General features: G+C 40.1%; 1 protein-coding gene across 5 annotated transcripts in view; it reads left to right on the top strand.

The window, feature by feature from the left end:
• The window catches only part of TPD52 (tumor protein D52), a 119923-nt gene extending 106504 nt beyond the window's left edge, over positions 1-13419 (top strand). For 2 of the 5 annotated variants that reach the window (XM_065895742.1, XM_065895741.1), the window contains 3 exons: positions 5602-5643; positions 7547-7595; positions 11668-11787. In XM_065895742.1, the coding sequence (XP_065751814.1) occupies positions 5602-5643; positions 7547-7595; positions 11668-11787 (211 nt within the window). Of the gene's footprint in view, positions 1-5601; positions 5644-7546; positions 7596-11667 lie in introns of all 5 variants that reach the window. The other 3 variants (XM_065895746.1, XM_065895745.1, XM_065895744.1) reach the window with 3 other exon arrangements.
• Positions 13420-13962: the final 543 nt, after the last annotated feature.

Here is a 13962-nt window from a genome sequence, read left to right as displayed (position 1 = left end):
GGAGGAAATGTAATTAACTTTGCCTTTATCTTCAAAGGAAATTTCGCCTTTTTTTTTTTTGCGGTACGCGGGCCTCTCACTGTTGTGGCCTCTCCTGTTGCGGAGCACAGGCTCCGGACGCGCAGGCTCAGCGGCCATGGCTCACGGGCCCAGCCGCTCCGCGGCATGTGGGATCTTCCTGGACCGGGGCACAAACCCGTGTCCCCTGCATCGCCAGGCGGACTCTCAACCACTGCACCACCAGGGAAGCCCATCCTTTGGATGTGTGTTTCTTCACGTAAACCTCTAGATATTTTTGTTGTTGTTGTTGGTTTCGGACTCATTAAAGTCATTCCAGATAATTCCATTTTGCTGAAAATTTCTTTTAAAAAAAAAAAATTTCTGGGGCTTCCCTGGTGGCGCAGTGATTGGGAGTCCGCCTGCCGTGCAGGGGACGCGGGTTCGTGCCCCGGTCTGGGAGGATCCCACATGCCGCGGAGCGGCTGGGCCCGTGGGCCCGTGGGCCATGGCCGCTGAGCCTGCACGTCCGGAGCCTGTCCTCCGCAATGCGAGAGGCCACAATAGCGGGAGGCCACAACAGTGAGAGGCCTGCGTACCACAAAAAAAAAAAAAAAAAAAATTTCTACCACTTAATAGGAAAAGAAATGACCTTTTTTCTCTTGTTGTAATAGAGTACCTTTTGATTTGAATTTGAAAAGCTTTAATGAACTTTTCTGCCTTTTATGCCCATATTTCCTAATTTTAGTTACTGCAATTATTTATTCATTCTTTCACTCAAAAGTATTTATTGAATGTCAGCTTTGTGCCAGGCACTGTTCTAGACTCTAGGGTTCAAGTTACCAACCAAAATAATAGCTGGGTGAAATTTGAAAGCTTTAAAGAAAATAATATAAAATGAAATAAATATTAATGTGTGTTTCAGTTAAAGCTATCCGTAACAATAATAATGGTGAACTGTGTTTCAGGCATGACTACGTATAGCAGGTGCCATTATTTTTCTGATTTTACAGATGAGGAAAACTGAGACACAGAGAGGTTAAGTGACTTCTTCAAAGTCATACAGCGACGTGGCTGAAGGCCAGGACTTGAACCCAGGCACACCCGGGTTCAGGAGCCTGCACCACCCTCTGCATTGTTCTGCCTCCCCAGAGCAATGATAGTTTAAGACTTAGGCCCTACAGGCACGGTCCAGCAGTTCCTTTGGTTCATCACCTATGATCAAGAGATTATTTTGAAAAAATAAAGGGGATACTAATACATAGATAAGCTTTCAGACATGTTGACCGTTAACTCTTCTTTCTCTATCTTCTGTTTACTACTTCCTTCCTTCTTCTTTTCCCTCTACCCCTCCCCCTTTCTTATTATTAGGTATGAAAAGATCAGACACCTATGTAAGAAACAAGGAAACTTTAAAAACTCAATTCAGCTTTTTAAAAGAATAACTTTTCCAAAGTAAGAGTAACTATTAGATTGCAAAGTACTTTGTGTTTTCTGAGTGAGAATCAGGTTGCCCTTTTTGATTTTTTTTCTCAGTGTTTTGAGGAACCCAGATTTACATTCCTACTTTGATTATAGGTTACCTTCTTTGAGAGCCAAAATCAAGCTGGAAAAAGTTTTCATAAAGTTTGCTTTATAAATTCTAACTAATCCTCACGATATATCTATTAGAGCCAATTCTGGTCCAGTAGCAACATGGCTTTGTGCTTTTGAAGTTTTCCATATTATGTTTAAACTTCATAGATGGTAACAGATCCTCACAATATATCTGTTAGAGACAGTTCTGGTCCAGCAGCAACGTGGCTTTGTGCTTTTGAAGTTTTCCGTATTGTATTTAAACTTCAGTGATATTAGAGATGATGTGTACGTTGAGGCAAGTTGAAGCTTGTGTAACCTTCCGTAGAGAAGCTAGAAATGCAAGGACAGCTGCCCAATTGTTAGATTACAGACTAGCCACCAACAAAGTGGAATTTCATTTAAATAGGGATTGTAGAGAAGTTCAGATAACTGGGTGGACCTGAAATTGATATGTACTCCTTGTTCTTCCTGCTGTAATGGCTACCTCAAAAGTGGGAACACCTCGACTTTGTATTAATTTAACTGATTTCATTCTCTGTTCAGTGGGTGTATTTTTTTTTTTTTTTTTTTTTTTTTTTGGCGGTACGCGGGCCTCTCACTGTTGTGGCCTCTCCCGTTGCGGAGCACAGGCTCCGGACACGCAGGCTCACCGGCCATGGCTCACGGGCCCAGCTGCTCCGCGGCACGTGGGATCCTCCCGGACCGGGGCACGAACCCGTGTCCCCTGCATCGGCAGGTGGACTCTCAACCACTGCGCCACCAGGGAAGCCCCAGTGGGTATATTTTTAATCTTTTCTTATTTTGAAATGTAAAACATACAGAAATTCAACTCAGCCATTCATCACAAAATAAACACCTTATTGTAATCATTTCCTTGCTTTTTCTCGTACATTCCCACTTAAACGGATTTAGTGGATGTATCCTTCATGGTACTCAAATATTTAAATTCTTTCTCTGCCTTAACTGCTAATTGAAACACAACACCAGCAAGGATGATTTTGTCATGATCCTGTAAAGACCCTAAAGTCCTTTACAAGAGATGCTGCACTGTTTCTTAGAATTCTCAAAGTGTTCATTTTTAACGTTCTTTAAGTCATATTATAAACATCATTGGCACCTTCTAGGTGCTTAATAACTTAAAGGCCCCAAATTATCATTTCTATCTTGGTTTTCTTGGAAGTGTATTGGTAGTCCTTTCCTATGATAATACTGTAAAAACAAAATATTTTTTTTAAACTGTCTGTATTTCCAACATTATTGTCTTCTCCTGACTGTTTACCCTGTTTGTCAGTTTCCCCATTCTCCTGATATCCCCTGGCACTGATGCTTCACCAACCGTCCTTCTCCTCCTGCCTAATCCAGGGAAGATCCCTTGATGAGTCATTCATAAGCTCTCCACTGCCTTCTTGTGTTAATTCTCCATCCCCTGATAATTCCATGTGACTTCGTTGACTTTTATAATTCAGTTTTTCAACTTTTATGACCTCAGGACTTGTTTCTTATGTAGGATAATCCTGAAATAATTTTGTGCGCTGGATGTGGAATTGATAGTCAACTTGATGCATCTACAGTTCACCTTTATGATCATTCTTTTCACTCTGCATTTGCCCTAGTCCCTTTTAACTAGTTTGTAGGCTGTTTAAAGGGGCACAGTATCCACAAATTGGCCATTGGAGGAAATGATCTTTTACAGATCTTAGGGAGATCTTAGGGAGAGTCAGTGACTAGAATTGACTGTGCATTTCTGAGATTTATACTTGCTTTATCCACCCATTTTCTCATTTTGTTGATACTGTTGAATTCAATGTGTGAGTCCTTCGGACAAACAATTTATCACATGTTCAGCCATTAAACACCTTCTTTTGCCAGAATTTGGTAATTTCTGCCAAAATGTTCTAGCAGAGTCTTTTGGTTAGGAAGAACAAAAAACTATGTGACTTCGCTCACCTAAAAAGGGAATGTAGGGCTTCCCTGGTGGCGCAGTGGTTGGGAGTCTGCCTGCCGATGCAGGGGACATGGGTTCGTGACCCGGTCCGGGAAGATCCCACATGCTGCGGAGCGGCTGGGCCCGTGGGCCATGGCCGCTGAGCCTGCGCGTCCGGAGCCTGTGCTCCGCAACGGGAGAGGCCACAAACGAGAGGCCCGTGTAACGCAAAAAAAAAAAAAAAAAAGGGAATGTGTTGCATAGAATGAAAGTTCTTTTGGAATCCAAGGAGAGGAAAGGAAGCAAGCCCAGGCCCCACCCAGATTAGTCCTGCTCATTGAAAAGCTGTTAGAAATCAAGGTAGCTTCTAGAACCCCCAAAAAACCAAGAAACCCATTCCTCTACCACCTGAGCCCTCTTCCCTGAATGCTCATCTCTCCTTCATTCCCTCTACCTCTCTCTGTGCTTATATGCAATCCTTTCTTTGGGAATTGGTTTCCTCTGCATTCTTGAAGCTTGTACCTGGTCCCCCCAAATGTCTTCCTCAACATCGAACACTATATGACTTTCTGGTTCAAGTACCTACCACTAACTGACCGGCGGTTTAGTGTTCTAATTACGAAATCCCAGGATAGGAACCTTAATTATCTCAAATCAAACTTTTTTTAAATTTGGTCTAAACAATTTGTAAATTACCAGGAGGTTAGCTCTGGTGGGTGGACCTCTACTGATCCAGTTATTATATTGGTGATGGTGGAAGGTGGTTTTGGGAACGTGACTTACAGAGGCAGCTTTTTCAGAAGGGTCCAAGGAAGGGCAGGTAGCTTTTGGAGTTCTGGTATTGTAAACTAAGAAAGGTGATTTTTATTGATCTCTGTCTTTAATATATGGATGCAGCACACTGCAATAAATCAAGCAGGAAAAGAATTAGCAAATTCCTCCGAGAATATAGTCTTATATCCAAGGTATCTACCATTGTGATAGGAAGAGAGAATGCTGAGCTACAATGGATCTTTTCCTGTATTGTGTACAACATTAAGTACGAAGATGTCCAAATATTTTACTGATTATTTGACCGTACGAGCTGTCAGCTTCTTTTGATTCATATCAAGATCATACTCCATACTAATGCAGAACTAGATTTGAGGAGTTCTGCATTGAAACACATTGTCATTTGTAACAACGGAATCTTGGAGAAAACGAAATCATAAACACACAGAGTATTTAAATATAATTGAGAATTGAAACCTTGGACTGTCCAGCATACCCCAAAATGCTGTGTCAGTGATCAAAATGCTTATAAACATGTTAACAGTATCAGCAGGGTGCATACATTGACTTAGTGAGCCCAAGAATTGAGGTACTTTCATCTTGTGAGGTGTTCTCTGTGGGAGATGGCTGGAGGTAGATAACCTTGAACCCGAATGGTCAGTGAACTGCTTTGCCCTTGAATAAAAAGCTGGTCCTTGTAAAACAGGGGATCAAATGTTATTTGAATGGCCTATAAGAACATTTAGTTTGAGATGAAGTACAGGTGTCTCTTACTAGAAAACTGGATACGACTGCCACTAAGAAGTGACATGTAATTTTAAAGTCACTTGAAGTTGTCAAATAGTGACTTTGAAACCTTCCTGTTCTGATAACAGGTATGTGGGAGAAAAACGACTGCAGGAGCCCTTCAGTGGTTTCGCGTGTGTTTGTGTGTGTGCTTCATTTTTTGAGGGGAGGTGGTGAACATTGGATTATGAGTCTTAAAGACCCAAGTTCCATTCACGATTGTGCTGTGACCTGTAAATTATTAACTTTTGAGCCTTGATGCTAGATTCATTACAGATACTGGTGAAAGCACTCGACAATTTTCAAAGTGCTATAAGAATGCAAAGTTGATTATTAGCTCTATTAACTGCTAGAATTAAATTGGCTCATGAATAAATGTAAATTATGTTGAAATAATTGTGATCCCCTCCACCTCAAAAAGCAGGTAATACTTCATGGTGCCGGAAGAACAAGCTCCTAGAAAACTAAGTTTTGTTTGCTTTTTATAATGTCTAATCGCCACTTTACTAACTCCATTTCTATCTCTTTTTAATGCTGCCTCTTAGTATACGCTCCATTCAACACTCAATTAGCATGCCTGCTATGAGGTAAAGTATATTTTTACAAAATGTAGTTGGTCTGATGTTTTCTTATTTTTTTTCTTATCTAGATGTTTAACTTGAACTGTTCTGAAGTAGGAGCTAGAATTCTACTCTAAACAAGCTGTGAAAACTGTCACCAGTTTTCAGTTGCTCTTCCTAACAATGTTAGGTTGGTGTAAGAAATCCATTAAATGTTTGCGATTAGAAAAAGGAATGATCATTTCTTCTTTGTTTTGTAAACCTGTTAAATTGTTTCATATGTGGAATCTGTTTAATTAAAAAAAAGTGAACAGTGCTCATCTAATCAACCTTCTGTTTTCATGGATGTAGGTGTCCCACCTCCTCCGTCTGCATTAGCTTTAGTTACAATCCCCTTTTCTTTCTTTTTTTAATTAATAAATTTTTTAAATTTTATTTTTGACCGCATTGGGTCTTCGTTGGTGTGCGCAGGCTTTCTCTAGTTGCGGCGAGCGGGGGCCACTCTTCATTGTGGTGTACGGGCTTCTCATTACGGTGGCATCCCTTGTTGCGGACCACGGGCTCTAGGCACACGGGCTTCAGTAGTTGTGTCGCGTGGGCTCAGTAGTTGTGGCTCATGGGCTCTAGAGCGCAGGCTCAGTAGTTGCGATGCATGGGCTTAGTTGCTCCACGGCATGTGGGATCTTCCCAGACCAGGGCTCGAACCTGTGTCCCCTGCATTGGCAGGTGGATTCTTAACCACTGAGCCACCAGGGAAGCCCCCCTTTTCTTTCATCCTCCCCATCTCTACTTCCCTCATCCCACTGTAACATTTGGAGCCAACTGTGCTCTGATTCTAGTGTCCTCTTTCATCAGTAAGTACTTGCAAGTGGCACATTCTATGACCTCACCTGACCTCTCTATAGAGGCAGAGGATTTTTAACTATACATGCTTGGCTTAAACTTTAGTGTCCCTCAGAGCTACCTGGAGGGCTTATTAAAAGCCTCTGCCTAGCGGGCCCACATTGAGTTTCTGATTCGGTAGGCCTGGGGTGGCTGAGAATTTGCTTTGCTAACAACTTCCGAGGAGCTACTGATGCAGTTGGTCTGGGGACCACACTTTGGGACCGATTGCCTGTCCCCACGATGGGAAGGAGGAAACCCCTTGTTCCCTTCTTCTCCTTTTTCATCATGGTAGTAGGAAGGATACTGGAGGTCAGGTGGATAGTATAAAAGCTCTGGAAACCCAGGTGGGAGCGGCACAGGTGCTGTGATCCTCCTTAATTCAAATGGATGAATGTGAAGTCACAGGAGAGGCTTCCTGTGGGCTTAGAGAGCTTCTGTCAGTTGGGGCAGCTTTGTGAAGTGGCTGAAGCCACATTTCTGTACTCCTCCCTTCCTTTTGGTCTCTCCTCTCCCTGTCTGTTATGCTGCTGCTGGGAACCAGCATCCCTGGTGTGGAACCTCCTATGGTTTGCTTGTCCTGCTTAGGTGATGTGGGTTCATGTAGAAATCTTGCCAGGCAACATGTGAATTTAAACATGAGTTCTAGTGTAGCACCTTAACCAGAATGAGACTGATCCAACAGTGGCATTTTCTTATACCGTGACAAGTTGGTTGGGAAAGTGACAGACTCAACGTTGTACCTGACTTTGTTCCATCTCTTCACACATGTACTTGACTCTATGTATATGTCTAAGACTGGCTCTGTTCAAGGAATTGAAAACATCGTTGTAGAAATCTTAGAACAGAATAGATAATCTCACATAATAAAACGTCTGTACGTATGCCTGCACGTCTGTGGAACAGGTGTCACATATGGTATATGTGTTCTTTTGCTGATTGAGAATAATGGTGAAGAGGAATACAGTCAGCTTAATAATGTTTTCAAAATTGTTGGCTTTTTTGTTGTGTTTGTAATTTGCTATTTGTTTTTCTTTTCTCTCCATAGAAACTCCCCAACATTCAAATCGTTTGAGGAAAAGGTTGAAAACTTAAAGGCAAGTAGAGAAATGAACAGGGTCTTTTGTGTTATCTTGTTTGGTGCCTTAACTTTCTTTGGTGTGGGTAAATTATTCAAATTAGTATTTCCTTCTAAAAATAGTTAAAGAACTTCAATAACTTTCTTTACATTATTTATGGATACTTAAGATGATGTATACTCTTTTAATCAATTTTTTTGAGTGTATATTGAGCATGGCCAGCATAAGTGCTGAAAAGAAATGTATAATTTTAAAGAACAGTAGTACTTTAGAAGTTTGTGCTGCTTTTTGCATTATTCAAATACTTTTGTAATTGGACAAAATTTAATATAAATCTTACTGTGGAAAATTAAAAGCAATATAGAAAAGTACAAAAAATAAAAAACAAAAAAGTGGTCCTACGACCCACAGACAATGATGTTGTAGGACTGTGCTGTTACACTTTAAAAAAGAATTAACCAAGAACCTGCTATATAAAAAAATAAATAAAATTAGATTTAAAAATTAAAAAAAGAAAAGAATTAACCATAAACATGTTTCTGTATCATTATTCTTCTTCAGTATTATGTTCAGTGGCTGCTTACATAGCCTTATAATGGGTATTGTTTGTTCAATCCTTAATTATTGGACATTTTTATTATTATGATGATGCCGTGGTGATCATCATTGATAATTCATTGTTTTATTATTATTTTTTTTTGCGGTACGCGGGCCTCTCACTGTTGTGGCCTCTCCCGCTGTGGAGCACAGGCTCCGGACGCGCAGGCTCAGTGGCCATGGCTCACGGGCCCAGCTGCTCCGCGGCATGTGGGATCTTCCCGGACCGGGGCACGAACCCGTGTCCCCTGCATCGGCAGGCAGACTCTCAACCACTGCGCCACCAGGGAAGCCCCTATTTTTTGATTGCTTTGATATTGGTGAAGGTGGATATTTTCCCATAATCAGCTTTATTAATTTGTAAATTGTATTATCTTCAAGATTATATTCAAAACTATAAAATCATCAAGGATCACAAGTGACCAAAAATGTTGTTTTGTTCCCATCCACTGCCCAGACTTCTCTACAGAGAAGTGCAAAGCCCATATGGTCATTGCTTCCTAAACAAATTCTGGTAGTTACTGTGGTTATTTTCTAAGGGTTAAAACTAATATCTTAAAATGTTTTATATAAATCAGCTTTAAAATATTCATATTTTGTCTTTTAGAATTGCAATTGAGTCACTTGCTTTTAAATATATCTTTTTAAAATTACAGAATCAGGGTATGCTTACAGAAAGAAAACCAAACACTGTATCATGATCTGAATCTTTTTTTCTTGCGCATACAAACGCTACTACCCACCTTTTCTGTTTCTACATAAATGTGTAAATGTTTTTCAAAAAGGAATCACACTGTACAAACATTCCTACAGCTTGTTCGTTCAACCCCCCTAGCACGCTTGCTCTAATGAACCCACAAACGCAGGCCCCTGTTCTTTTTGCTCACTGATGCTTCTCCAGGGCCTAGAGTAGTCCTTGGCATATCACAGCTACTTAATACGTGTTTGATGAGCAAAAAATACATCATAGTCATTCTTTTTTTTTTTTTTTTTTTTTTGCGGTATGCGGGCCTCTCACTGTCGTAGCCTCTCCCGTTGCGGAGCACAGGCTCTGGACGCACAGGCTCAGTGGCCATGGCTCACGGGACCAGCCGCTCCGCGGCATGTGGGGTCCTCTCGAACCGGGGCACGAACCCGTGTCCCCCGTATCGGCAGGCGGACTGTCAACCACTGCGCCACCAGGGAAGCCCCATAGTCATTCTTTTAGGACAGTACCAGAGGCCTGCTTTATCCTTATTAATGCCTAGTCAGGTGTTTGAAAACAAACTGTACGTTGCAAGAAGTCAAGGTTTTACTCTGATTTAGTTCTCAATGTTTTAGGAATATCATAGCCTCTCCTTGAAATCTACCCTGAGCATTAGTTTTTTTAAATGACTAGCTGGAAAACCAGGAAAGCCTCAGTTCTTTTGACACTGAAGAAGAGGAGAAACTTCCAGGTCATTTACTGTGTACTTTCCTCCTGAGTATATTCAGACTCTAAATTGTAGTGAAATCAGTTTTTTAAATATGACTGGGCACCATTCAAATAAAAATGTTTTTTTTAATAGTATAGTGTATTAGACGAATATCACCAAGGAAGCTGTAAAATATAATTGTGTGCTTGGGAGGCAGTTTTTCTAACTTACATTGATATTCAGTTAAACATCGGGTCTACATGTACTTACATTTAGATTTTGGATCAAGTCATTAACTGTGATTATTGAGCATTTGCCATGTGCCAGGAGATGAGTATTGGGCACTGGAAATACCATGGTGAGCAACAGAGACACAGACCCTTTCTGAAGATGTTTAGACAATTAAATGGCCAGTGAAAGTAAACACAGGGTAAGGTGCTATGACAGTGGAAGTCAAGGCTGCAGGAGGATAAGTAGCGGGAATTTCTGTCATGCTTGGCAGGAGGGAAGGTCAGAGCAGGCTTCTCAGATGCAGTAATGTAAATGGAAACCAAACCTTTAGGTTGAGGGGAATGTTTGAAGCTTTGGGGCCCCTTTGAGGAACAGCAGGAACTTTGCTGTGCTGTGGGGTACTGAGCAGGAGATGTAGCTAGAGAGATGGGTGGGCCACATTAAGGAAAGTGTGGGAAGCCACTGGAAGATTTTAAACAACCTGAGTCGCACATTCTTCTGTGCATTTTAGAAAGATCACTGTCTGCCCTGCAGAGCTAAGGGGAGAGAGACTGGAGAAGGAGACAAGGTGGGAGGGAGGCATTGTAATCCAGGCCAAAGATGTTGGTGTGGTGAGTTGAGCTAGTGCCAGTGGGACAGAGTTGAGAGATATTTAGACTTTACAGGTGACACAGAAAAATTTAGTGATCGATTGGATGTGGAACAAGACAGGGAACGACCAAGGATAACTCCAGGAGTCTGACTGGGAGTTACTACTGACATTCATGGTCTTAGAATAGAGAAGGGACGAGTTGTGGGGAGGAGTTGTTTTAGACTTGTGAATTGCAAGAGGTCTTCACATTTTCTTGTAATTAAGGAATGTTTTAATAAATTTAATAAATATACAGTGGATACAAGTCATGCACATTTTTCATGCAATTCAAAGATTTTAGATGGGAGGCCAAGAAGAAATGAGAGAGAAAATTTCAACGAGATTCCGATTGTTAATGAATCTGTGGCCAGTCAAGACTGAGCTAAAAGCAAGGTCAGATGCAAGCCCACTGTGAGTTGCATCCTTGATCATTGACTGGTTTCTTAATGTTAGTCAGCTGTCCTGTTGGTCAGTCATGAGATGTAACGGGGGCAGGAGAGGGGGTGACGGTGGGCAGGAAGCATAGATTCATCAGTGTCACTAAGGATGTGTAAGGGTTTTGAAAAGCATACAATAGTATACAAATGCGGGGCAGATAAATTCATTCAAACAAATATTTATTGACAGATTTTCAGGCCAGATAACTTGGAGTAGTGCTTCACAAACTATAATGTGTATAGGAAGCACCTGGGGATCTTGTTAAAGCCTGGATTTCAATTCTGCAGATGGAGATGGGGAGGCCAGTCTGGGGTTCCAAATGTCTAACAAGCTCCCCGGTGATGTTGAGTCTCTAGGTCCATGTACCACTCTTTAAGCAGCAAAAGGTTAGAAAGTTTATGCTGTAACTGGGAAACATACATATATTTCTTTCCTTTGTTTTACTCAATAATATTTCACAAAGTGTTATCCAAATACAAAGAGAGTTCAGTAGATACTTTAGCATAATAGGCCTTACAAAATTCTTCAGACAACCTTCCCCGTGAAGAACAATAAGCAGATAGGGGAAAAAAGTGGAGGGGTAGAATTTACCAATTTGAATATTTCAGCACGGAAACTGCGTAAGTTTTTCTGTGAGACCGCATGGAACATTACAACAGTACTAAATTCTGTACAAATAATCACTGAGCTCTTAGGCTCCTGATTTATTCTTCAAAGTAAAATTTGAGTTACTTTATGCAGAGTCAGCGAAGTTTATGTTTCCTAATGTCTCTTCCTTTTTGAACTTTTGTTTTAAAAGTCTAAAGTAGGAGGAACCAAGCCTGCTGGTGGTGATTTTGGAGAAGTCTTGAATTCAACTGCAAACGCTAGTTCCACCACCACGGAGCCTCTTCCAGAACAGACACAGGAGAGCCTGTGAGATTCCTACCTTTGTTCTGCTACTCACTGCCAGATGCTGCAAGCGAGATCCAAGCACATCTTGTCAACATTCATTGCCATGAATTTCCACCAGATGTGCTTTTGTTGAGCTTTACATATTCCTTTGACCAAATAGTTTGTGGGTTGAACAATGTAAAAATATCTTAACCTCTATTCCTGGGAAACACCCTTTTATGTGCATTTAAGGCCCTTTATTTAGAAAATATCATTATAAAAACATATATAGTACCTGGAGATCCTCACTAGAATGACCTAAGAAGCTGTGGGTTATCATAATTGCTTTCCTACTTTACAAAATTGCTCTGGATCTGGGATACCAGTTTGATCTTTGTCTTCTATACAATTTTCTTTTTTCCTCTTTGAATCTCTGTATATTTGATTCCTAGGTAAGATTGTTCTTTCAAGTTTTCTGTATCCTGGTTATTAAAAGTTTTGGCAAATTGTTCTTTGCCTCCAAGGGAAGAACTACCAGGTACAAAAAATATTTTCAGATAAATATTGTTTTGGAATAAGTTATCTTACATCTTGGGTGTTTGAAGACACCAGACTAAATATTCAATTTATTATAGTTTTGTAAGTGACAGTATGTACAGACAGTAATTCAAAATCCTAGGCGACTTGAGAGCGGAGCCCTCACATCCTTGTTTATCACCATCTGTGACAGTAACCATTTCAGTGTCATGGTCATTATGCGTCATGGTTATTGTGCCACTTATAGCTACTTATTTTGCACCAGATTAAAATTTTAGTTTTGGAATAGACTGTAAGTTAATGTTCTGAATCAAGCATATTGTATTATCAATAGGTTGAAATATGAACACTGTCCTCAAACATTCAGTTCAAAAGCCTGAAAGATTTTTAGATCTAGGTAGCTGAAAAGTGCTAAAATCAATCACATTGGGGGAACCATTGTTGACTTCATTTAATTCATTTAGCAGCATTTACAGTAAGAAGCACACATGACTAATATAACTTGAAAAAATTTTATACTAAGGGGTTGGTGATAACTCCTGAGGATTTAATGCATTAATAAAAATCAACTCATCATTTTCTACTTACTTGTTTTCAGTGTGTTCGAAATTACAAAATGATACTGTAGATATTGCCCCCTGCTTTGAAAACTGAGTGTCAGGGCTGAATGAACCAAAGCCTCTGGAAGTATCTGCATGGAGGCCAAGGTACTCTATTAATTCTAATGACTACTTACTCGTCACCATCTTTCCCTTATGCTGTGTATGGTTATGGCCTACAATGTTGTATTTGTTATTTATCAAGTTGTGATTGTTTTATTATTGTTTATGCCAAATGTTAATTGCCAAGCTTGGAGTGACCTAAAGCATTTTTTAAAAGCATGACTAGATTTACTTTGGGATAAATTATCTTATCCAAATCTGAAAAGCTACAAGTGTTGATTGTTATAAAATATTGATAACATGCTCTTGATCGCTGGAGCTTTTGTTAGCACTTCAGATGCGACTGAAACTATGCTCTATTACGTGTGAAAAGCTTAATAAATTGTGTATATCAGTAGTATAGGTCTCAATATTTATTATGAGACCAGTGGTCTGGAAACAGCTTGTTGTGTTACATAATCAACCGGTATCTATGCTTTAAAAAAAAAAAAAAAAGGCCGTTTTTTACCATCTGCTTTAAATCACTGCTTCATGGTATTAGACTACCATACATTATTTACTTGAAAAGGCTTTAAGGCAAAGGTTGTTGAAGCATTGTCCTAGAGGAGTCGACATGTAGAAATTTGTCTTTTAATAGAAATATCATGGTTACTCAACATAGCTGTTAAATTATTTTTTCAACCAGTTAGTCTTTCAGTTGTTTTTATCACATCTTCTTTTCATCACATTGTTTCTTGGATGTCCAGCCCTATTGTTGTCTTTTTAACAAAGCAAAATGGAGAAGATGGCAGTTTCTTTAGTTGAGTGAAATATCCTCAAGTCTCCTTACTTTATGAGAGAAATGATAGAACTAGGGTTGGAAGGTGGGATGGGTGTATGTGGGTATTGGTGACGGTTGTAAAAGAATAAACTGGAGAATCACTTTTCTAGACATCTACCTACACTTAATTTAGAAATGATTTAATCTATCGCAGAGTACTCTGCCTCTTAAAAGCAACAAAACAAACAAACAAACAAAAAAG

The sequence above is a fragment of the Phocoena phocoena genome, chromosome 17, assembly GCF_963924675.1.
Source record: "Phocoena phocoena chromosome 17, mPhoPho1.1, whole genome shotgun sequence".
In the NCBI taxonomy this organism is placed as follows: Eukaryota; Metazoa; Chordata; class Mammalia; order Artiodactyla; family Phocoenidae; genus Phocoena; species Phocoena phocoena.
This window is presented reverse-complemented; position numbering and strand designations above follow the sequence as displayed.